This window comes from Crinia signifera, chromosome 6 (genome assembly GCF_055691185.1).
Source record: "Crinia signifera chromosome 6, ASM5569118v1, whole genome shotgun sequence".
Classification (NCBI taxonomy): Eukaryota; Metazoa; Chordata; class Amphibia; order Anura; family Myobatrachidae; genus Crinia; species Crinia signifera.
Window position 1 is genome coordinate 160,273,711 of NC_139222.1, and position 27,128 is coordinate 160,300,838.

Below are 27,128 nucleotides of genomic sequence, written 5' to 3' on the forward strand. Positions count from 1 at the left end.
TCATTGCCTTCTTGTGGGAAAGAATATCAGTTTGTCTGTTTTAAAATATACTGTACCATTTATTGCAGGAGTGTATACTGTTTCAATCACAGAAGTGACAAATTCCTTCAAGTCTTCCACCTAAATAAAATGAAATAATATAGATATGGAAGTTGTTACAACATTTTAGCGCACATAGACATTCAGGGGCTTATGCTAAACTGAACAACAGTTTGTTTAGTGTAATATCCACAAATATAGAAAAGAGAGGGCATTCATATGTACCCATGTAGCGTTGTCTGAAAAGAAAGTGATGGTGGAGGTTGGTTGGGGAAGGAAAGGGGCTTGCTAACTATGGGTTCAATACAGTAAGGGGGTTTGTGTAAATGCAAACAGATACGTAAATGCCTTAGAGCAGCATTTTCTCAGCCACTGTGCCATGGCAAACTAGTATGCCTTGAGATCTTCTCAACTGTGCCACCAGACCTAGAGATGTCCACACCAGTTTATAGCCACCAGCAGGTCAATTGTTATTTACTGGTCTCTTCATGTGAGGGCCAATGTATTTTGTTTTTGTTACCTAGGGGGACCAGTGTGATTGTTTTTTTAGTAGGTTGTTTGTTTTTCCCTGTGAGGGTCTGATGGTATGCCTTGGCAATTCTAAAAAAATATTTTTGTGTGCCATGAGTTGAAAAAGATTGAAAATCACTGCTCTAGAGACACATGGTTGTACTCTTGTCCAAACCGCATCTTGTTCATTGACAAAACTCCACAATGTGTAAGTAATGCTTGTACTTGGACTTTAATAAATACTTACAGCAAACTGTCCAACTGAGGATGATTCCAGGGAAAGAAATTTCCTTAGAAAATCAAAGAAGCATAGTTATATCACTAATTCAAGCAGCTTTAAAATCTAAAAATGAACATTGCTTAATTCACTATACTTTTTGAATGTATACTATTGATGTACTATTGTGTATGTTTTTGTAGTGATCCTTACCATGCCATTATGGTTGAGGATATGCTATTATCTCAGCCATCAAGTATAAATGTTTGAATTCTATGCTTCCAGTGCCTGCAGATCTCATTACTTGGTGGCATCTCCTTTTGTGTGTAGATATAATAAATATAATTGTAAATATAATTGCATAATATATATTTTTAGACAAAGTATTAAATTAACATCCTATATAATCAATGGCTAACATTGCTCCTCACCTCTATGGGGGAGGGGGGATTAAAGTGTCTTGTGTCCCTGGCGGCCACTAGATGATGCCTAACAGAAGAAATCAAGTGTTGCTCCATTTTTCACTGACATTACTGTTATGTTGTTCCGTTATTTTGACAAACTGGTAATTAGTATTCTATGAAACATAAAGCTGTTACATGACAGGAAAATGATATCACCACCAGGCATGTACTGTACCTAATCTCAGATTAGATTCAGGGCTTTATTTAAGGATCTGGCTGGAGTAATGGTAGAGTTTGGAACTTTTCTTTACAAATATGGGGATGTCCCGGCAGAAATTTATAGTTAGGTTGTTAGGGATCACGTTGGATCTATTTTAGATTTTCCAAACCATCTGTGATACCTTGGGCAGTAATAAATGCTGCTGGCGAGGGAGTGTTTGCGGCAAGGGTGGCTTGTTTTCAGATGAAAACAAGCAACCCTCACCATTTAACCCCTGCGCCGGCCGCTCCTCCGGTGGACTCCTCGCCATCAGAGGACGGCAGGGAATCTCCTGAACGGCGAGGTTCACCGATAATGCAGCGATCCCGCTGCATTTAGCCGCAAGCCTCGCCATTTTGATGGAAAAACCCAGCAAGATAGAAACGGCAAGTGCAGAGGGGTCAGTTGAACACTGACTAGCGAGCTGTGACTGTAAGCTATTGGCACTGCTCGTTGTCAGCGTAACCCAATGGCTACCTAGCGTAGTCTGTGTAGTGACTCCGCGGCAGGCCTGCGTAGCCAGCGTAGTGTCCCTGTCAGGCAGCTAGTCACTGTACTGTCCCTGGGAGCTGCAGCTCTGTCCCCGGCGTCCCTGGCAAGCCTAGTGAGCGCCTCTCACACAGCGCCGGTAACCTCCAGATGCCCTCCGCTGGTGGACGCCGGGGATCATGGGGGCACCGGTGGAGAGGCGCTCCATCTGTCTGAGATGCAGGAGCGTCTCACTAATTATTGCGGCAGGGTATGGCAACTCTGCCTGTGTCCGCTTCAGGGAGACGGGCAGGGTTAGGGGTTCGGTAGTACGTGCATCTCGTGCACAAAGGGAGGGGGTGCGGCGTGCAAGAGCGTCTCATGCACAATAAAGGACACATTTGCCAGTGCTCCATGTTACATACTGGCAAATGCCTCCATTTCAAACCCCCACTATCCACGGCAGCCCGAAGCGTGGTGAGCGTAGCGGACCCTGCGAGAGGACGCAGTACGTGCCCGCCCGACCTGTTTATACCCCCACTAGCCATGTCGGCGTGGAGTTGATTTTATAAAGTGTGGAAAGCGCAGCAAGCCACCAAGCCCGAAGCGTGGTGAGCACAGGGAGTCGCGCAAGGGGACGCGGATTACTTGACGTGCATTCCGCATTCCCTTGCGGGGCTCGCTGTGCTCACCATGCTTTGGGCTTGGTGGCTCGCTGCGCTCGCCACACTTTATTAATTAGCACAACGCCAACGTGGATAATGGGAGTATGAACAGGTCGGGAGGACGCGTACCACGCCCCCTTGCGGGGCTCACTACGCTCTCCACGCTTTGGGCTGGCGTGGATAGTGGGGGTGTTTCAGGAACACATTCACACCTGTCATGTCAGGCAGTTTAAAATGGTCAATGGTTCCCACACAATGTAATAAGCGCTGACTGACTATGCTAACTGCGTAACGCTGACTAACTATGTAAGCTCCAGCTGGCTGTGAATGGGCGGAAACACGACTCTGATACTGACAGGGACACCTGACTGACTACGCTAACAACGTAACCTCCGGCTAGCCATGGGTGGCTGGGAACACTACGCTGATACTGACAGGGATGCTGACTACGCTGCCTACGCTGCTTACGCTGGCCGAGGGAACACTACGCTGATTCTGACAGGGACACTACGCTAACTACGTAACTGCCGCCGAGAAACTACACAAGTACCGATGGTAGTAATGAAGAGGAATTCGTCTGCCTCCTGGATATGGGTATCAGGTCAACGTGTTGAAAATGTCTAGGTTGCACCGTCCCCTAAGCATGGCGTGCGCAGTGAGCCATGCAAGGGGATGTCATACACTTAAACAATACCCATGTCGACATAGGTCAACAGAGACACCAAAACATGAACAAATCATGTTGACCTTTTCCTTTATAGAACATTTTTGTGTCAACCTATTGCTTGTTTTGACCTTCGATCATTTTCGACCTAGTCTATGTCGACCATTTTTAGGTTTTGACCTATTCATTGTCGACCATTAGTGGTTGACCTAGTGATTTCTGACCTAGACATTGTCTATCATCTATACCAGTGGTTCCCAGACTGTGTGCCCTGGCACCCTGGGGTGTATCGGGACACTTGCAGGGGTGCCTTAGGTTGGTAGTCCAGGGGCTAATTCAAATTTGTTATGGTCAATTTAATAGCCAAAACCACTATTTGTACTTCTAATCCTAAATGATGTGGTCAAACAAAAGCAAATCATGTCCCTCATTGCATATATGACCCTAAGGATGACATGTAAATACAATTTACTTGATTTATTTATTTCTGAATTTCTCAATAAGAAACTTTGGGCCTTTGGACGACATGAAAAAAATAATAACACTGTTGGGTGAAGTAATTCCAAAAAGTTTGGAAACCACTGATCTATACCATAACCCTGGATATGCATAGTGGTATAAGGATCTCAGCTAGCAGTTGCTACAGTATACAGTAGTTTTCCTAATATCAGTAACATTTGCTATTTTTTGTTAATGTAAATTAATAATTAGGGAAAAATGAATAAAGTATTTGTTTTCTTTTTTAGATGTATCTTATTCTAAGTCTATCACTTCGTACCTGTCGAGGGAAAGCAAAGAGTATAAGCGGTTTTCATTGACTGAGAACTGGATTTTAAAATTCATATGCTGCAAAATAAAGAGAGAATCTGTTAGTTGCTATATATTTAGGTCCCTCACCAGTGAACAAAGGTCCCAGGTGAGGGTCATATGCACAAAAGAGGTCCCTAAAGAATACTCTTATACCCCATAAGGTTCCTGAGAGTGACACCGCGCAGGTCTTCCTGTAAATTATTCCAGGCGCATTTAGGTAGCAACCAATATAATAAAATTGATTTATTAATGCACCATTTCTGGTTAATTGTCATTTCCATTCATTCCACACCATCCTGATATGCACCAGCATACTTATTAATATCCTTTTTTACATTTAAGGTGAGCGCTGTGTATATATTATCTATTTCTGTATTGATATTGGACACACATAAAATATGATATCCACCTTTGTTCTTAAACTGTAAAATTGTTATTTAAAAACAATTTTATATTTTATTTTATTGATATTATTCTTATTGTTAAGTATACACTTACATATTTTTTAAATATTTGGGTGGTACTATAATTCATTATTGCACCCTCTGATAATCCTGTATTGTATTAATATATATTTATTTAAACTGTATATGCATCCATATGTAATTCTTCCTGTCTCAGGTGTTCAAAATGTTTTGCTCCTTTCTTTGATGTTGCATCATCCTATATACCTCTTTTCTGAGGGGAAAAGTCGCAAGTAATTCCTCCGTGAGCCAACCGGCAGCTTACCGGGAGTCTAACATGTGATTTGGCACTTGATGTGCTATTTTTTCATGCAATAAATTCTTTTGTATGTAATTTTTTAAAATACTTCTGCCCGCCACCTATCTCTAGCCACCCGCCTCTTGAGACCCACCGCAGATGCAGAGCGGCGAGAGTGCCACTCTGCAAAAAGCACCTGCGATGTGCCACTGACGGGCAGCATGTACAACTTATCTTAAGTGCAGCCCATCCAACCTACGACTCCGATCCGATGCGCACGGGACCGTGCATTGGATCGGATGTCATACACATGTGATTTAAGTGTTTACCTGATTTCTTGGCCCGATCCGCTGGAATACGGTGATATCTGGCCCTGAACATTGTGTTTAGGTTCCTTAAATCACTAAGCCATACACTAGTGAAAATAATAATTATTCAAAATAATTCATCCAGTCATTTTTGTATAAGGCCGGAATAAATGGAAAAACAGACAGACAAATATTCCCTCCAAAATGCATTTTTACCTCCATAGCTCATGAACAGTCCATAGAATTCATTTGTTATAGAAATCCTACCACTTGGGCATGCAGAATTCAGTATGCTCATAGAAATAAAACAATGTATTCAAGTTTAACTCTAACAGGGTGCTTAATCATTTCTAATGGAGATACGTACAATTTGAAGGCCGTTTGAATACAATCTAAAGCACGGTTATATTTGATGGTCGATCTTTTATTTTTTCACAACATATGCCATTTCTGTGGGATGATTATCAGGTTGACAGCTTACCAGATTTATTATGAATAAGGTGAAAGTGTCTGAGTCTGGGAAAGAGGCAGTTACTTCCATTATCGAGTAAAGGTGGAGTAGTGCTTTAGAGCTGTCCAGTGTGACCAGTGCAGATTTATTCACAGAAATGTTTATTTTGGAGTCTTGCAATCCTGCTGGAAGCTGTAAGAAAAATGTATGAATGAGTGTAGAACAATAGGTGCACCTAGGTAGAAAAAAGAATGAGAACTCCTTGCTCTCCCCCCCTTCTCCAGCTCTCCCGTCCTCCATCATAGCCGCTGATTTTGCTACCTTCTTTTCAACCAAAATCTCTTCTCTCAGGACTGCCATCACTGCTGCCATGACCTCACCCTCTCCCTCCTCCCCTCCTACATCTCCACTCCCCTCCTTCCAACCCCTGTCCTCATTTTACCCCACCACTGCCGCTGAAGTCCACTCTATCCTTCAATCCGCTTATCCCTCCACCTGCCAGCTCTATCCTATCCCCTCCAATATTATCCGTCGTCTCAGTCCGTCAGTCTGCTCTCACCTGGCTCACCTCTTTAATCTTTCCCTATCCTCTGGGATCTTCCCTTCCTCCTTCAAACACGCTCTTGTCTCCCCAATTCTCAAAAAAACTAATCTGGACCCCAACTCTCCATCCAACTACAGGCCCATCTCCCTCCTCCCTTTTGCCTCCAAGCTCCTAGAACGTCTGGCCTATAATCGTCTCCTAAGCCCACTTACTGCTAACTCCATTCTAGACCCCCTCCAATCTGGGTTCCGCCCTTTACATTCCACTGAAACTGCCCTGACCAAAGTCACTAACGATCTACTATCGGCTAAATCCAAAGACCTCTTCTCTATCCTCATCCAGCTTGATCTGTCGGCTGCCTTTGACACTGTTGACCACCCTCTTCTGCTCAACACCCTCCACTCCTTTGGCATCACTGGCACGGTCTTCTCCTGGTTCACCTCATACCTCTCCAATCGCTCCTTCTCTGTCTCCACTCCGAGCTTCTCCTCTCCTACTACCCCGCAACCAGTCGGTGTTCCCCAAGGGTCAGTCCTTGGCCCTCTCCTCTTCTCCCTCTACACCACCTCTCTGGGCACCCTCATCAGCTCCTATGGTTTTCATTACCACCTTTATGCTGATGATACCCTAATCTATCTCTCCTCCCCCGACCTATCCCCATCACTCCTGTCCAAGGTCTCCGAATGCCTCACGGCCATCTCAGCCTGGATGACCCAACGCTTCCTGAAACTAAACATGGCTAAAACTGAACTTCTAATCTTCCATCCCCCGAACATCCCCTCTTCTCCCACTATCTCCATCAGCATTGGTGAAACCGAGATCACCTCCACCGACCAAACGCGCTGCCTTGGTGTCATCATTGACTCCTCCCTCTCTTTCACCCCCCACATTTGTGCTCTCTCACAGTCTTGCCGCTTTCACCTACACAACATCTCACGCATCAGACCATTCCTCTCCACTGACGCGACTAAAATTCTCATTCACTCTCTTGTCATCTCTCGCCTTGACTACTGCAACATCCTTCTCTCCTCTATTGCGCAAATATAACTTGCCAACACACGATTTCACATAATATACATGTGCCATCACCCAACATGGGCACGCCATAATGTCACCTACCACCTCACCGATCTATCTATGGTCAAACATCCACATCCTTATCTTCATATGTGCACGTCCCTAAAGCGGATGCCGGGACACACAAGACCAAATATATTTCTTAACACTGCACCTCACTAGCCCTACGACACAACACATTATCACATACGGGATTAGACCCCGATTGTACTTACAGGAATGAATAACTCTATTAACAAATTACGTTAAACATTTTATTATAATAGTCGACATGCACCTCATGTTGACACATAGGTGCACCTTAGCTAAACATTCTGTGATTCCACAGACCAAAGGAAAATAATAAACCATATATATGCGCTAATCAGAAGTGAACTTCAGTTGTTCTAAACACCAAGAACATACACATATATATGTACATGGAACCTACAAGTTAATAAACCAGCCAAGGACATATATAATCGCAACAGGAAATAATTGAAGGGATATATACCTTAGAATGACAGGTGAACTGTAACAGGGGCGGGACCTCTGTGACCCAGAGCACTACCATTGGACCATTCAAATTAGAACAAGCTTTATAAGCCTACCCTGGGCACCTATACCGGTTTTTTGTGTTCTATGAATGTATTTACCAGTCCTTTTCAGGACTCTAATGTACTAGCAGCCTCTTGTCCTCAGTCACCCTAAGACCACGCCAGCAGCAGCAGCAGCAGCATGAGCTGACAGTGGCACAGGGCTGGACTGAAGACGTACGGCACCTTGGCACCCTGATTGCGGCACTTGTCCCTAGGACAGGGAGTGCACGCCGATAGCTACTGTTTGGACGGAGGACAGACGGTCTCCCCGCTAGCTGTAAGCGACCAGTTTATCAGGTCGACAGCACGGGGATCAACTGACTACTTCTGTCAGCCCAACACAGTTACCGCTACCCTCCTTGGGGGGGAACCCACTGTATACCTCCAATATAGGGCATATTCAAGCTGTTTTTGTTTAACGTGTCCCCCTGCGACCGCGACTACACCCATATCTTCAGATTAACGGTGCAAGGAAAGGACATTATACCTATCAGCTTACCCAACAGCACTAGCTATGTGGTAGTATTTTCCATCCTGGTACTGAAATTTATTTATCAGCAGTAACTGACATTTACATATAATAGAGGTGTCTTATCACCCAAAACCCGCTCTGCAGCACTGACTCCAAACAGTGACCTCAGACGAAAGGGGTAACTGATCAGTGACAACACTCCGTTACTGAGACTCCATGTAGCTCAATTGTATCACTAATACATAAGTAATACAACAAGCCTAAAGGCCCCCATACATTAGGCCGACTTGTCCTAGGGACAAGTCGGACCCAATTTACCTGCGAGCCGCCCGGCAGCTCCCCGGGAGGCTCACATACAATTTGGCACTTGATGTGCCATTTTTACATGGGATAAATCGCATGCGATTTATCCCATGTAAAAAAAACCCCGGGGAGCTGCAGGGCGGTGAGCAGTAGTGGGGGCGGGCAGCGGCAGTAGTGGGGACGGGCAGCGGTGGTGGGGGCGGCCAGCGGCGGTAGTGGGGGCGGGCAGCGGCGACGGGCGGCGTTTGCGGTGAGCGCAGTGTACAGTACTTACACATAGCAGCAGCGGCGGGGACGGGACGCGCAGTGGCGGCTATTATATTTTTAAAATACTTGTCAAATGACCGGCCGCTCTCTGATTGGCCGGAGAGCTCTCAGCCAATCAGAGAGCGGCCGGTCATTTGACAAGTATTTTAAAAATATAATAGCCGCCACTGCGTGTCCCGTCCCCGCCGCTGCTGCTATGTGTAAGTACACTGCGTTTACCGCAAACGCCGCCCGTCCCCGCCGCCGCTGCCCGCCCCCACTACCGCCGCTGGCCGCCCCCACCACCGCTGCCGCTGGCCGCCCCCACCACCGCTGCCGCTGGCCGCCCCCACTACTTCCCCCGTGTCTGTATGCATATGCCTGTCAGGTGGCAGGCATATGCATACAGGGAGGTCGGACGTGATCGTATGTACAGACCGTCCGACCTCCCTGATCCGGTCCGATGCGCACGGGACCGCGCATCGGATCGGATCAAATGTCACATATCTACGATTTTGGGCCGATTTCATCCGATTATCGGCACAAAGTGCCGAAATCGGATGAAATCGTCCCAAAATCGCATAGTGTATGGGGGCCTTAACGCCAGACATTCTGGTAATTAATTGAGCCATCAGTCTATTTGTAACTCATTGAGTGCCTATTACCGCATCAAAGTAGCTATTAATCAGGCTGTTAAAAATCTACATTTGTACATAGAACACAAAACCTAATCTAAATTGACACACTTCTCTCCTCGAACAATTGTTTAAAGGTCAAGAAGGAGAAACATAGTAGTGTCACTGATAAAATATAATAGAGGGATTTGCTCTTGGAACTCGCACGTGCTTTTTAAAAACACACTGTTTTCACTTGTGTTAATGTTATATATTGTATGTCATATTTCGTGTTCTTCACTTTTAAATAAAATTAATAAAAGGTAAATTTTATGACTCTATTCTCTATAAATGGTGCACCACCATATGACAATCCGTTTTTCTTTCCTTAAAAAATCATTTATAACATTGCACAGAGACAAAGGGAACACTTACCTCAGGAAGGATGTCACTTAGGGCTGATATAGACATTGCTCCTGCATTTGCAAGCTTAGAAAAATAAGAAAGTTAATTTGGCATTGCTATACTATAGTCTTGCGTATTGTTTCATTTAAAACAAGGACTGGATTCTATTACATTTATATCTGCACCCTAAAGGAAATAGAGAACTAAAACATTTTACAGCAACGCCCTAGAATTCAACTCAAATATTATTATTCATTAAATTAATTTCTAGAAACTGGTATCGGTGGTAGCACCCCCATCTATAAAACAACATTGTAAGTTGAGTGTTAGTTGAATAAAATACAATGCCATTTAAACAAATGTTAAAAGTTAATTAAGAAAATTAGCAGCTCCTGGAGAAAGTTATCCAAAACAATTAAACATATTAACAATTAACAGAAAATTAAAGTATGATTATGCATTTATTAAAATAAATTTTCTACTTCAAGTTTATGGGATTCTTTCGATTATAATGCAAGTAAACTAGCTAGTATATATTAATGTTTAAAAGTATATATAAATGACGGTCTTTAAAAATATAAACCTTGATACGTGTTGGTTCCTCTTACTTAAGAAATAGAGATGTCTGCATGTTGAATCGCAAAACAATTATATAAATTGGTTCAACAGATTTTCAAAAAAGAATCATACAAAAGCTGTGTACACGCGCTTAGATTTTTCCCTGTTTTCAATTCGATTTTGCTTATAGGAGCAAAATCAAATCCACATTGAATGGTTTTAGGACACTTTTGATCTGCATTTGATTCGATGCGCGCTCCCGTTTTCTCAAAATCGAATAGAAAAATCTACTGTGCAGCCAAAGAAATCTCGAATTCGATCCAGTAAATCGAATGAGTACATTGTGCCTACACTGTGAAATCGAAATCGAATCGAATGCAAAAGTACAGATCTAATGCCAAATCGAATGGGATGATCTAAGGCCAGATCTAATACAAAATCGAATCTAACATCAAATTTAAAGCAAATCTAAGCGTGTGTACAGGGCTTAAATTTGAGAAAGTCTAGCAGTATGATAAAGACATTAAGTTTGAACATGTTCAAAATATATATATATATATATATATACAGTTTGGTCAGGGTCATCTTAACGCATGGGCTTTCTAGGCAGCTGCCCTAGGGCCCCACAATTCTAGGAGCCTTTGAGCAGGGATATGCCTGTGCCTCTGAAGTTTCTTATAAGGCGTGTAGAGATTGCTGCCCAGCTGGTTTGGTTGTGAATTAAACAAAATCAGAGCTGCTGAGAAATGTTCTCTACCGGCTTGCAGCCAAACAGTTAATTGCTGTAAGCACATGCTAATTGATGGATGGTTGATAGCAGGTGGAGAGACCACAGGAAGTTAGGATTTTGTATACTTAAGTAGGGGCCCCAGTGCATTTCTTTGCCTAGGGCCCACAATGCTATTATGATGGCCCTGAGTTTGAAAGTGTGGCATGGCAACAGAACGAAATACCCAAGTTTTGCTATGGATCCTGTCACAATTTTCTGCATACTGTATTTACACTGTTAGTGACATCAGTTTTTTATTCTCACATCATCTTCACTAGCCAGGAGGTTTAATGCCCCTTCCGCTTGAAAGACGGTGAAAGCACACCCAAGAAACGTGGATGTAAGAAGAAGTGTTGTCATTTCCTGATAAGGCGGCACAAAAGAGATTGTAGAGTTCTCCGATGGGTTAGTGATGTTTTCTCCATTGAGTAGTTGGGCCTTCAAAATAAATGTATATTTAAACATATATTTAAATGTATATATAATCTGCTATTTATTAATATATCACATATTAAACGGTTAACCAGAGGTAAATGTGTTAATTTTATGCATTTTTGCTGGTAATTTTATTATACACCTTTTCAGGGCTTATGCTGAGTTGGACACAATTGGACTATAATTCACAGATCACCTTCACTAAAATATATCAAACAGGGTTAAGCTACTGTAGGCTTACATGATATATACTTACACCCATATTTGTAACCATCGTTTTTTTATTACACATTTCCTGTAAGCATTAATCAAACTTGATCCTTTAAAATGTTTATAAGTGGATTGTTGTAATATACTGTATTGATGCTATTCAAGAAGGGGGCCCCACAGCTGAGCTCACTGATATCTGCTGTGATTCTACTTTTAACGAATGTACATGTAGGACCATGAGGGGCCTTTGCCATATAAAGGAACATGAATCATGACAGCGATCTAAGTAATATAAATGAGCATGTGAGAGCTGTGATTGTACAGCAGATAGCATAAAAAGGTTGTATAATGTAGACTGTTGCAATCTTACGGTGGATTTGGCAATACGGCCTTGTCATGATCCATCTAAAACAAAATAGTGGGATACACACTGGTGCTGTGATGTATATTATAAATAGTGAAAAAGTGTGATGAATGTTGAGATAAGTCCACCGATGGGAAGGTTCAATCTTCACTCCAAGTTTCTCAAGATGGCATTGTCATGAAAGGGAAATATATATATACCAATAGTGTGGTAGGTTCACAACTTATTTGAAACAAACTTGAAACAATGCCATCAAATATGTTTTTCCCGGGGAGTTCTTTTCACTATTTATAATATACATCACAGCGCCAGTGTGTAGCCCATTATTTTCTGTTTTATATTGTAATTTGTTGAGGGTGGTGACAACTAGGTAGATGATATCAGGCTGCTGCACTTGAAAGTGACACACCCTTACCATTGTGCACTATCATTTGTCATGATTCATGTTTGGGATCTCAAAAATTAATAGTTGTTAAGCCTTACACCAATTAACTTAATCCATATGATACTTCAGATGTGCACACCACAGCCCTGACTGCCCCCTGCAGCTCGAGCATCCAGCCATTGCTGTAATTCCACACCCCACTGTATGACATCATTATGGTACTGTAGGTGCTCTTAATGTATGAGGGTCCAAGGAGACCTCATTCGGGTGTTTCTTGTGTATACTTACTTCCTCAGGAGAGGTGGAACCAGGGGGGGCAGGGGGTATACATGTAAGGCCTGGTCACATGATTACTCTATAGTTAAGCATATTCACAATGTGAATGACATCCCATGAGGAGAGATAGGGTCTGGGTATGGGTCATTGGGTCGACCAACTGAAGGACGACATGCATTCGGTCAACCACTGAATGTTGACATAGCTTAGGTCAACACCTGAAACAGGTTGACATATCTAAGGTCGACATGGATGGAATGTCAACACAAGCATTGGGTTGACAATGGCTAGGTCAACAGTCAAAAGGTCAACATGGGGTTTTCATGACCGTATACTGCTGCATTGTATTGGTTAGCTTGTGAATAACCTCTCGGCCTGTCATTCTCTTTTCATTAAGTAGAATTAATGTTTCAACTTGCACTAACCCAGGGTGCACTACGGCAGATGAAAAGGCAGTTTTATTGAATAGCTCCTGGTGTGACATTCAGAGCTTTTCCACATGTAGCAAACCCCACAGCTAATTAGATGCCTCATGAAAATGTAATTTATCATCAATTTAACTTCAATTAATGGTCTTGTGAATATGCCACCAATTCATGATATGCTGAAAGCTGGTCTTGATTAACTTTAAATGTATATTTAGCAGCAGCTGTTATGTATTTATTTTGAATTACATGGGTGTAGGATATGGAGATGTGAAGTTGAAAAAGACAGTTCCACTGTCAGCAGAAATGGTTCTTTATTGTAATGGTAGTCAGATTAATGACAGTGATGATGGACAGCCCATTGACTGTATTTAAGGAAATTAAGTCTTTATCTAAAACTATTGAAATATATTATAATCAGCAGAGGATTTTACCTATCGGCTGCAGGACTGCATCCCCCTAGTAAAAAACACCACATCGGGAGTGAGCCAGATGCAGTCAATGAGACTGCACTGCCTTCTCTGTGACTGGCAGTGACTTCCTATTGGAGTCCTAGCTGTCAGTCACAGACACTATGACAGTCCTATTGAGATATGGTGCCTCCTTCCTGGACCGCCAGTCTGGACTGCATGTAGCATGTGTTATTTTTTTTTAGGAAGCCCCTCCCTTCCTTATCGTCAGCCCAAGCCAGCTCTAGCTGCAGCCAATGCAGTCAATAAAGGCTGGGGTTTGCACATGTGCAATCAAGCTGCAACTTGTGTGCATGGGCCTATCATCTTCATTATGCAGGTACCGGGACACGGCCAGTGGCGGTGCCAGAAAGGGCTTGTCTCCTCCAGTGGACCCTTCTTCAGCAGGCTCTTCTCCTACAGTGACAGCTACCATACTCAGCATAGGTAGGAGTTGGCACTGATTATAGGGGGTGATAGATAGATCATATATATATATATATATATATATATATATATATATATATATGCACTCTCAGCTTGCAGTGGAGTGAACTACTCTATCCATATTGTGGTTACCTTCCTGTTGGAATTTAAAAAAAAACTGATTATCCACTTGCGAAGTCTGCTTTATACCGTTGATACGATTTTAATTCATTGTTTGTGATAAGGAATACCTTCTATACTATATACCTCGTATATGGTATTGCCCCTGATGAAGTCGTGTTGACAAAACGCGTTGTTTTTAAATAAAGAATTACATCTTGAATGAAGTCTACGTTTCATTGTTGAACATCAGAATCCCGTTTCAGAAGATATATGATTGTGATATCCCCTCTTTTCATATATATGTGTGTGTGTCTAGTGTCCATGTGTAAACTAAACACTGCCATTTTCTGCCAGCGAATGAAACTACATATTTTCTCTTTCACACAAATAGAAACACAGAGGCAATCACACATACAGAAACACAGAGGTAATCACAAGGTAGCAGACTAGCTTCCGAAGCTTTTGCTTCGAGTGGGCTTAGCTAGTAGATAGATAGATAGATAGATAGATAGATCTGTCCACAAGCATAACGTAAAAGTAAAAGAAATATATTAACAATGCAAAGAATCTGAGAACTGATGGTTTTTTTTTTATATATAGCTAACGTTTAGACGATCAATTAAATACTAACTAGGAATTTAAATTAAACTCACATTGAACTCTAACTCCACATGTTCATCTGTCACTGTTGGCATTGGAGATTCCATGTAGTGGAGACTTCCAGATTTTCCAATAGGCAAATTAACTGGAGAGGATACAGCTAATTAGTTCAGCAGACAAAGCTACAAATATCTGTTACTGACTGCAGGTTGTAATGGGTTTTGCTATAAAGCACAATAATTAGATAGGAAAGTATCTTACGTGAAACACAATGGATTAAGGTTGATATAAATAAATATAATTATCTCAGCTCGAAAATGTGATATTTATGTTTTCTTCATATTTAAGTGTAGTGATAAATATAGCAAAATCACCCCTTTATTATTATAGTTCCCAGTTTTTATTAATATACATCTCCACAGTATATTTTGCCTTTGCAACAAAATTCTTGTACTCTGGCAGGTCATACTTACTGTCTTTTATACATATCCTGCTATTTACTTCAGTAAGTATGAGGTCCACTGCTGGGCACAACTGAAACATAAAAATAATTTAAAATGGAAGTTTTATTTATACACAGCCTGTATACTTATTGGACACTGTTCTCTGAGCCATTGTATGTTATGTTCAGTCGGACATTATGTTTTAATTAATGTCCTTTTGGCACTCCTCAATGTAATCTCAAAGCTAGTTCGTGAAATGTCTTCACCGTAAAATGTAACCGCCACGTGATGGTGGATGAGTTTCTTTAAATGATCGCATGTTATCACTTATACATTTATTAAGATTCCACTAGGTAGTAAGGGGAGACACAGGAGAAAATGGAGGATTTCTAGAGAGTTCCAAAATTCTTGATTATAGAGCATGTGTGGTCAACAGATGACAAGAGCATAATTATCATTTAACAGGTTGTAGTATACCTCATACAGAGTGCAGTACAGGTACAGTACTGTAATGCTGCATACATACTGTATACAGGGTTAGTAATAACAGAATGCCATCAGATGCAGCAGTAGGGACAACCTGTTTGAACTGAATGGGTTGTTTTCCAGATGTGGGCACCATTCCACAGCCAACATCCCCTACTCGGAGAAAATTCAGAAGACTAGGGTAAGTGTCAGAATAACCTATTACCTGCCCTAGACAAATGTATATACTGTAGATTGATCTTCGTATACAGTATTAATAATACTAGAACTAGAACTCTGGCTTCAGAATCCCACAAAGTTAATGTTTCCCACAGGTCACATGACAGAAGCATTGAGTGTATCCCCGACTATCACATTTTAAAAATTCACAGGTAACCTGGAAATCATGAACTGTATGGGGTCCTGAAGATAGATAGTATAAATGGTCTACAGCTATGCTTGCCATAATATCCCTTTTCTCAGATGTTGTGATTAAAACCAGTTGAAATGCAGGCTTAAATTTAGCCAGCCACAGAACCTGTGTTAATCATAGGTGTCCTGGTTAACAGTGTATACAGTGTAAGCCTATACAGTGTATAGCAGTGGTTTCCAAAGTCAGCATTGTGGGACCCCTAACATGTTTTCCAGATCTCCTAGTTGGAGTACAGATGCATTAATTGCTTGCTGACACATTTAAAAAGATCCACTAATTATTTCACTTGTGAAACATAAAACATGCACTGGTCTGTATTATAGGCTGGAGGGGATGTCAAAATATGAAACTTTCAAACATATTTAAGTTATATAAATAACATAATTGGTATGGAAAAGGTTAAATATCCCATAATAACTATAAAAAAAGGGCCTGTGCACCTTACTAAAACCATGTTGCACTGCAGGTGGGAGAGATTTATGACGTGCAGAGAGATTTAGATTTGAAAGAGAACACACCGAACTTAAATCTAAACTGTAGTGTAAAACTAGAACTGTGCAGTATTTGTTGGCTACATGCTAAAGCAGCGAGAATTTACCCAAAATAATATTTGCAACTGTCCTAATTACAGCTGAACTGTCCCGGTGTCCCTCCCGTGAGTGGCAATGTCCTGCACGTGAGGGGAGGGGGGGGGGGGCAGTTAAAGAGGAGAAAGGGATCACCACTGCTCTGCTGCTCAACCCTGCAGAGCAGCGGCAATCGCTGAAGAGATGTGGTGGACCTGCGCACGGCCTCTCTTCAGTGCAAGGAAGAGGGAAGATCGGCAGGATGGTGGCTGGTAGCTGCCTTGTCACTAAGAGAGTGCTGGGCATGCCCCCCAAAATGATAAAACAGGTGTTGCTACACTAGGCCATGCCCCTTTACCAAATGTCCACCCACTATTTCCTTAGCCCCAGCCCCTACCCCTTGCATCATTGCAACATAGTTTGTCTAAATGCAAAGTTACTTGTTTTTGTTCAATGTTGCAGTCAGCAGCTATATGTTCCGATATGAATTAATAAAGGTAGCTTAACTTACTGTAGAAGGCAAAAGCTTTTTCAGATTTTTATCCAGAAAATTATTCATCACATTGGGTAAAATTCTGCAAAAAAATAAACATCACGTATAAATCCTTTAGTTATGATGCCAAAAGAAAGTTTGTGACAGTCAATACAAATGTTATTTAGTTTGGTTTTGTGGCAGTCAGCTCACCTGAAAATTGTGTAAGGGAGAAGTGAGTCAGCAATAACATACTGGATAATGACCTGACACTTAAACATCAGGGGCGAAATGTAATAGGCTGCGGTTTTGTTTTTTGCGGGGTTTTTTTCCAGAAAATCTGCAGTTTTCGGCCATTTTCCAAAAATCGCATATTTTATAGGGTGCGAATCGCGGCAAAAAATCACACTTTTTGCCACGAAATCGCACATATTGAAGTGGCGATTTTTAGTCACACTTCAATTTGCATCCAGATGTTTTCCCATTAGAAAGCATCTAACTCGCACATATAATAGGGTGCGATTTTTGGTAAAGGTTACCAATAATCGCAAAAAAATTAGACCAGGTTCTGGCTGGTGAATTTGACAGAACCATGCACAGATCATTGTGATCTGTGCATTGTTCTGTCCAAAAAAAGGGTTAAAAAAAATGGGAAAAAAAAATGCGTGGGGTCCCCCCTCCTGAGCATAATCTGCCCCGGGCTGAAACCAGCACCAGGCTCAAGGGCCGGTCCTGGTTCCCAAAATAATGGGGGGCAAAATGACTAGGGGTCCCCCATATTTCAAGAACCAACACCGGGCCCAACCAGCCAGCAGGGTAATGCCACAGCCGGGGGAGACTTTTTATACAAGTCCCCCTGGCCAAAGCATTCACCCCCTGACCAGTCAGCATGGGCAGGGGTCCTGGGGGAGTGCCTCCCCCCCCAAAGAAGGGGTCCCCCCCCTCCAGAACTTACCTGCCCATGCTGAAGCCCGGGGCTGTCCTCGATGCCCCTGGGCGGTGGGCATCGAGCTGATAAATGGTGTCAAAATATAGATTAAAAACTATACTCTTATACCGTGGAACTATGAGTCCCAGCAAGCCTCCCCCTAGTCATTTTGTCCCCCGTATTTTGGGAACCAGGACCGGCCCTTGAGCCTGGTGCTGGTTTTATAAAATCCACAGAACCCCGACGGTTGTTCCTGTGATTTTATGAAACCAGGACCGGCTCTTTCAGCCCGGGGCTGGTTATGCTCAGGAGGGGATACCCCAGGCATTTTTTTCCCGTTTTTTTTTTTCTACACAAAATCGCATGTTTTAAAATGCGCACATTTTAATGAGTAAAAGACGCCCTAAATCGCACCCTATCGCACTTTTTTTGCAGCAAATTCGCATCTCATTACATATGCAAATTAGCGGCAAAAATGCACATTTTTAATGTGCGATTTGGTGCGACTTTTTTTCTTGCAAAAAAAATCCTACCCTATTACATTTCGCCCCAGGTGCCACAATCAAATCCTCATTCTATCATCTAAGGCAGGCATGTCCAAACTATGGCCCTCCAGCTGTTGTGAAACTACACATCCCAGCATGCCTTTAAATCATTTTAGCATTCCCTAATAGCAAAATTGTGACAAGGCATGATGGGACTTGTAGTTTCACAACATCTGGAGGGCCATAGTTTGGACATGTCTGATCTAAGGAATATAGCCAGAATCAAGCACTTAATTCCCTCAGAAGACCTGCCTAAAGTCATTCATACATTTATATAATCACGGCTAGAATACTGCAATGCTCTCTACCTGGGTCTCCCATCAAAAGAATTGCACCGCTTGCAGCTGGTACAAAATGCAGCCGCCAGACTATTAACTAACCAGCCCCGCTCCTGTCACATAACTCGGTACTTGTGAGTTATCCGGGCTCCCGATTTTGGGTACTTGCGATTTGCATGCGATATCGCATGCGATTTGCTATCCGTTTCATTATTCATCATTACCCCACTATCCCCTTAGCGTGAAGCGTGGCAATCAACGTGAACCCGAAGCGTGGCGAGCGCAGCGAGCCCGCGAGGGGCGGCGGTACGCGTCCTCCGACCTTTTCATGCCCTACTATCCACTAGGGCGTGGAGTGAGAATAGAATAGTGTGGCGAGCGCAGCGAGCCACCGAGCCCGAAGCGTGGCGAGCGCAGCGAGCCCCGCGAGGGGACGCGGACACCTTCACAGGTATCCGCGTGCCCTTGCGGGCTTCACAGGTGTCCGCGTCCCCTCGCGGGGCTCGCTGCGCTCGCCACGCTTCGGGCTCGGTGGCTCGCTGCGCTCGCCACACTATTCTATTCTCACTCCACGCCCTAGTGGATAGTAGGGCATGAAAAGGTCGGAGGACGCGTACCGCCGCCCCTCGCGGGCTCGCTGCGCTCGCCACGCTTCGGGTTCACGTTGATAGACACACTTTGGGGATAGTGGGGTAATGAAATGAATAGCAAATCTTATGCAAATCGCATGCTAAATCGCATGCAAATCGCAAATCGCATGCGATATCGCATGCGATCTAGTACCAAAATCGGACGCCCAGATAACTCACAAGTACCCATAACTCCCTTCACTGGCTACCTGTAAAATGGCGAATTATTTTCAAGATTAGACTACTCACTTTCAAGGCCCTACATGACCAAGGCACAAGGTACCTGCAGCAGCTGCTGATTCCTTACTGTCCTACTCGATTACTACGATCCGTTGAAGAAGGACTACTAACAGTACCCAGAATTTACCTGGATTCATCTGGGGGTCGAGCTTTCAACTTTGTTGCTCCAACTCTATGGAAGTCTCTTTCTCGCACAGTGCGAGAAGCACCCACTGTAGAATCCTTTAAAAATAGACTAAAAACTTACCTATTAACTCAAGCATTTCACTAATATCTACTGTTAAGCTTGTTTTGTATTTTGAGCTGTAAAGACAATGGTAAAGCACTTTGAGTTCTATTGGGAGAAAAGTGCTATCTTAATATCATTATTATTATTATTATTATTATTATTATTATTATACAAACATAGAATTTGACGGAAGATAAGAACCACTTGGCCCATCTAATCTGCCCTTTTTTAGACATGTTACCTCAAACCATATTTGATCCTTATTTCTTTGTAAGGATATGAATATGCCTATCCCAAGCATGTTTAAATTGCTCTACTGTATTTGACTCTAGCACCTCTGATGGAAGGCTATTCCTTAACTTCTTTGAAGTAATTTTTCCTCAAATTTCCCCTGCATCTTCCTCCCTCTAGTTTCAGTGCATGTCCTCATGTTCTGTTGCTCCTCTTCCTGTGAAGAATGTCTCTCACGTGTACCTTGTTAAAGCCCTTGATATATTTAAAGTTTCTATCATGTCCCCCCTTTCCCTTCTCTGCTTTAAACTATACATATTAAGATTTTTGGTATTTATATGTTAGTTGGACGCCCACTATAGTAAGTATGCTCATACCCCCACTATCCATGTCGGCATGGAGTTGATTTTATATAGTGTGGCAAGTGCAGCGAGCTACCGAGCCCATTGCGTGGCGATCTTAACGAGCCCATAGCGTGGCGAGCTTAACGAACCCCACGTGGGGACGCAGAAAACTAAGCAAATAGCTTATTGGGCGCCCAACTAACATATAAGTACCAGATTTTTTAGTCTTTCCAGGTACGTTTTGTGATGTAGGCCATGCATGACCCCCCACATGAAAGTAATGTGGAATATCCAGACCAGGTTTTGGAGCAGTAACAAACCCAGTGTTTTCCTGAAATAAAGGTTTCCAGGGCAGAGTTACCTTGCTCTTGATGGTGGATTTGCTACCGAAGCAATAGGCCAGGGTCTGTGGGCTATTGTAGGGACCGCTGGAGCCTTTGCAAAAGTTTGTAATTCTGAGATTGCCTTATGCTACTGCCTGTAATAATGTTTGCAGATACAGTAGATTAACCTGAGATGCTTTAACCTGCTGTTCAATACAACATCTTGTGTTTGTGATCCTTGTCATAGTTTATTGTACTGAGATCAGTCTAGTAGACATTGGCTTGGTCCTTAATTATAGAACAATATTTAATATAATTAAATAATGTTTTATTGATATATATGGGTAGATACATACCAATGGACTGCAGAACTGGACTTACAGAAGCTCTATTTGCAGACTGAGAATCACCCATTAATAATTCAGTTATTGAAAACAGATATTCCACTCTCATTACTACTTAACAATATATTATTTTCTTTCATGTTTCTGTAGAATATGATTAGCATAATCTTTATTATTTAATATAGGACAGTGTGGTGTAACTAATTCTTACATCCATGAGATGTTCAAAGAATGAATACTGTATGTACAGTCAGGAGTCCTTACTAGAATATTACAGGTCCCATGGCAAAAAAATCTAAAGCCCCCTCCCACACACACACACACACACACACCATTGTCACATTAATGCCCCCTAGTGGGCAGAAGGAAGAGTGGAGATGACAAAAGCTGGAATTTACTAGAGTAGAAATGTGTTGAAAACCCCACAATTTCAAATGCACCAAAGACCCCTACACCATGTTTAGAGGGACTTCTGGGTCATAGACCTTGAAGACCAGGCAGCAGCAAAGATCGCAAAGGGCAGCTCGCATTGTACAAATGGTGATGTGGCATGTATTGTTCTCATCTGTGTCATAAGTAACTAATTTCCTCTGCCCTGGAGATGGTTCTAGCAGTGGAGGGTGTCAGGTACTCGGGGCACTGCTTCTGACGTGTGTCCTGTGCCCCATTGCTCACAGGGGCATGTGTACTGTCACCTGGTGCCAGTGGGTCTCCAATGTGACGGCACTTGGTCATTGGCCCTGTTAGCCACTGAAAGAGGTGGAGGGCATGGGACAGCAGCAAGGAAATATTTTTAAAAACTATGGGATAAAAAAGGTGCAGGATATTGTCTACTGGGACCTGGGGTCCCCTAAGCCACCAGACCACATGTAACATGGCTTGGATCCTCGATGGTTACAGTAGCAATTAGTGATGGCTTGCCACTGATGGTCAATGGTTTCCACAATAATAGCAGAGGTCGAAATTTTCTCCAATGATTTCAGATACAGTTATAAGCAATTTATTTTCTCTTGACACAGGAGGCAGGGTGCTAAGCTCCAACAAATGTATTCCACTTTGCCCAATCAATGAGCTGCTCAGTCTTTCCATGTACACCTGCCAAGTACCACAGCAGTGATATTTCAAAGCATCAATGGTTCTCCATTGGTTTCATGTCATGCCAATGTTAAGCACTGATGGCACCATTGATGGAGACCTTCAAGAGTTAACCCCTTTTAATACATACATTACACTAACTACAAAGTAGCAATTTCTGGCAAATACTTCTGTGGGACAACCTTGAAAAATGTGATAACAAACACCACACTACATAAATAAATGCTCAGCTTAACAAATTGAAAATCATCAATGCAGTAATAACAAGTTATGTATTCATTCTGAATAACTTGTAGGAACCCAAAAACGAACAAGAGTTATCAGTCCCAAGGCGCAGTCGCTCTTCTTCTGCCGGTCCGAAGGAAGGGGTCACCACTCAACCCTGTGTAGATACAGTTTGTAGAGAAAGGGACCAGGGGCCATGAAGAGGTGTTAACACATCCAAAATGAAATGAAAAGAAATTGTGATAATAGGTTAGAAGCAACCTTGATTATTGGGAGATATTCTTATCACAACAGTCGGGAGAGGGTTCTTCAAATGCATACCCGTACTTACGCTCAAGAATTGAGAATTGTACTCATAAAGGTTTCTTTTACAACACTAAGGGATTTCACCACGAGTGGATTCTCAAATGCTGGATGCGTACCGTACTCACAAATGTATGTTGCTGGCACAGGCGCATCAAGGTTTCTTTTTTAGAAGGGAACCCAGTCTCTTAAGTGCAGTATGTATCCATAGATTGCACCATACATAAAAATGAGACAGAAAAAAACTCTTTCAAAAAAGGGGTGTACAATTTTATTTACATAAACCAAGGTTGGGAAACACCAGATGGAAAGAACACGGTACCTGGTGACTGGGGTATTGGCCTTATACCCCAATCATAACCGCATACAGATGGTGAATTCCCCAAATGAAGTACAGCAAGGCTCCTCTCCTGCCAACGCGTTTTGACAGGATAACCTGTCTTTTTCAAGGCTTCCAAAAAGACAGGTTATCCTGTCGAAACGCGTTGGAAGGAGAGGAGCCTTGCTGTACTTCATTTGGGGAATTCACCATCTGTATGCGGGAGAATATCTCCCAATCTATCTCCCAATAATCAAGGTTGCTTCTAACCTATTATCACAATTTCTTTTCATTTCATTTTGGATGTGTTAACACCTCTTCATCGCCCCTGGTCCCTTTCTCTACAAACTTGTAGGAACCCCCCTGGGTTATATCAAAGATTCTGAGAGTTGCTTGTCAAGTTGTCAACCGGCCCAATCTGACAATCGATCTGTAGATGTATGGCCACCTTTAGATTTGTGTGAGTTATTTTGTTTCTGTGCAAGGTAAATACCGGCTGCATTATTTTTACACTGCAATTTAGATTTCAGTTTCAACACACCCCACCCAAATTTAACTCTCTCAGCACGTTACATCTGCCCCACCTGCAATGCAGCATTTGTTTTGCCCATTTTGAGAACAAATTTGTACTGCGATCAGGTCTGATTAAGGGCCAATATGCACTGTTATATTTCACACAGTGTCACTGAAATTCCATTTAGAGTATTTGTGCTTCTTCTATTATAAACATGTTCAGGAGAAAACACACAATATTCACAATTGTGACCATGAAAATGGGTAAATTATTAGGGATTTTTTCTCCCGCCAAAGTCAGTCACTTTGCACTAGGACAAGCTCGTACTGTTTTTTACTATGCTAAAGTATATTAATGAACCACTCTAAGACATCCTGACATAATTATAAGTTTATCACCGGCTGGTGATTATATGCTTTTTTTAAACCTGGAAATTGTGAGTGCTAAATAATTTGTTATCCCCTTTCAGAAAAAGGTGTTGCACTATTCTTCTTTCTGTTTTAGAGTATACAGAAATTAAAACCTCCACCATCCACAACCGATTGGAGATTTGGGACCCTATCTGTTGATTTACCCTTGGTGGCATAATTAAGTACTACCTCTACAATTATTGAGGACATTGAGGTTAGCAATATTGACATCCAATATGTCACTATGTGAAATGTCATCCATCGGAGGGTGCTGACAGATAGGGTTAAGCACTGCAAGGAGGGTTAGAGTTAAGTTGTAGAGGAGGAGGTAGGGGTTAGGCTGTGGGGGAGGATAGAGTTAGGCACAGGGGGAGAGTTACAGTTAGAGATTAGTGTTAAAGAAAGGGGAATAGTGTTAAAGAAAGGGGAATAAATTCTTCATGGAACACAGAGCATCACATGTCCACAATAGAAGTTCTTGTTGCAAGAACTGTTGAGGCCCAGAACAGGATGCTGGAGCCACTGCTGCTGGCGGGAGAAGGTAATGTAGGGTACACACCAGGACGACCCGCTCACGATGCACATCGTGAGCGGGTCGTCAGTGGCTCGTCCGACCCATTCACGGTGACGCGGGGGGGCACGACCCGCTCACGATGTGCACCGTGAGCAGGTCCGATCCGATGGCGACCCGCACCCGGCTGTATGGTCGTCATTGAGATCCTACCTGCAGCAGGTAGGATCTCAATAACGACCGACCGACCCGCGGGACCGGTCATCGGATCGGTATTGGTCCACACCAGGACAGAAAAGGGCCCAATCAGCACACAATCTACATCCAATTGGTCGGAATTGGATCTAGATTGAGGGGATCGGGCCCTAGTTGTCCTGGTGTGTACCCAGCATAAGAAGCCAAAAAACCCTCTAGGAATGGTTTGTCAACAGTTCATCATGCCTCTGTGTCAACCAGGTAGATATAATAACTGTTCACATGACATATCACATTCAGGAACACAAACAAGAACTAGGAAGTAACAAGTCTCCTCTCATCTGAATGATTATAACAAATAGTGCCACAAGCACCACACTAATAGCTTCAATCCAACATAACACAGGTATATTAAGAATCTGCCCAATCAGAGGCCTAGTAGAAGAAAACCAACATATTATTTTCTGCTTACCCTTTTGGCAAATTGGCCTTGACATCAATGAGAATGATTTTGCATTCTATTTTCACAAGTTTAGGGCAATTTGCATCTCCTTTCTCAAAGCTTGTATTTGTAATAATGTTAACCTCCATTTTCAACTCCGTCTTTCCTCCAAGAAAACTATAAATAGCACAGAATATTATGTATAATAATAATAATAATAATACATTGCTAAGGTTGTAGACCCCCCAATTATTTTCAGATAACACATCTCACCTTTTCCCAGTGATATGAATCTTATTTGTCACATGCATTTCAAGGCCAGCGCCAGACAGAAAGGAGAGTGAAATCTTGGAGAACTCCAACTTTTCCATCTTTATACTTTTAAATACAAAAGATAATTGTTAGTGTTACATATTTAAATAATTGTGAGTGCTGCGAGAAGTATATCAGAAACATTTCTTAAAAATGTCTGTTATGTCTGTACTAGCCATGTTCACAGAAAAGGGCAACTGCACAGAATAATTCTTGGCCTTGATATAAAAAAATAGTTATTTAATTTTCTGGTGCCTTGGAATCCAACTGAAAGAGTTACTAATACAATCACTTTACCTGTATCCATGTTTTTTTTCAATTTCAGCTTTGCTCAGAGACCTTAAAGTGCAGCTAGAACCCACCTTACAGTAGGTCACATTGCTTCCTATGGAGATGAACTGGGCTTGAGGTCGACATGCACAAGGGCAACAGTTACCAAAGGTCTACACAGCAACAGTTGACATGTGAAAAGGTTGACGTGGGTTTTTTAATGTTTTTTTTTGTGTCGTATGGACATGTTGACCCCCAATTAGTGTACCGCATTCCTCTCAGATGGCTCACTTTGCTCACCATGCTTTGGGTCAGGTGCATTGCTGCACTACAGCTGCACTCGGCACACCTTACCATTCCACGTTGATGGGAATGTATGAAAAAGTTCCAACAAATGAAAACAAAAATACCCCAAAATTCTCATGTTAGACTTATCATGTGTCAACCATAGCCATGCCGTCCTTTGACTTATGTTGATTATGCATGTCGAGCATATACATGTCGACCATATGATGTCAGCTTATTGACTGTCGACCTAGACATCGTCAACCTACCATCTGTCAACCTACCATCTAGATACCGTTACTGGAGTGCAGAAAACCTAAACTAAACTGTAATCATTGACCATCAATAATATTTTGTCACATGTTCTCCACCCAGCAAACACCTTTCACCAAAGTCAATGAAAGCAAATTAGACAAGTTCATGCTGTACATGATATTAAATATTCCTATTGTGCTAGGCTAGGCCCCAAGTAATGTATGGTATATGGCTGCCCTTCCCCAAATTGTGCTGTGGGTTTCTGCGTTATACTACTAATAAAAATAACAGGCTTTTTAGTGTTGCTTCTTATTATCCATTATCATGGCTCTGTAACTGTATAAGGAATAGTATAAATTAGTGTTATAATGTGTGCATGATGATTGTAAAATAGCACTTACTTTGTAATGCCCTTGATCGGACTTTTACCCTTTTTACCCAGGGCTTTCTTAGCTTCTGGGGAGTCTCCCATTCTTTTGAGTGTGTCTTTATTTGACAAAATTCCTGTCACAACTGAAATAGTGTTTGCACAGTATTATTATTTGACATTATTATTAACATAAAAAATTTCATGAGATAAGTATCAATAAGAAACAAATCATAAGCTCAAAATGTATAAAATGTGCGCTCATACATCGGCTGTGCATATTTAGTGTCATTTATAAAGGTTATTGCAATACAAGTGGTAACCCCACCACCACCACCACCAGCACCACCACCACTACCACCACCACCACCACCACCACCACCACCCTGTATCCAAGTG

At 42.3% G+C, this 27,128-nt stretch overlaps 1 protein-coding gene across 1 annotated transcript; it reads right to left on the reverse strand.

Moving 5' to 3' along the window:
* On the reverse strand, positions 1–26,834 carry LOC146009664 (BPI fold-containing family B member 6-like). Its single transcript, XM_083150120.1, has 12 exons — positions 26,764–26,834; positions 25,514–25,618; positions 25,271–25,417; positions 17,175–17,238; positions 15,230–15,290; positions 14,810–14,916; positions 11,328–11,501; positions 9,767–9,820; positions 5,528–5,689; positions 4,005–4,072; positions 797–839; positions 1–120 (listed from the first exon to the last, which is right to left on the reverse strand). The coding sequence occupies exons 1-12, from the start codon at positions 26,832–26,834 to the stop codon at positions 1–3; spliced, it is 1,176 nt and encodes a 391-aa protein (XP_083006246.1).
* Between the last annotated feature and the right edge of the window lie 294 nt (positions 26,835–27,128).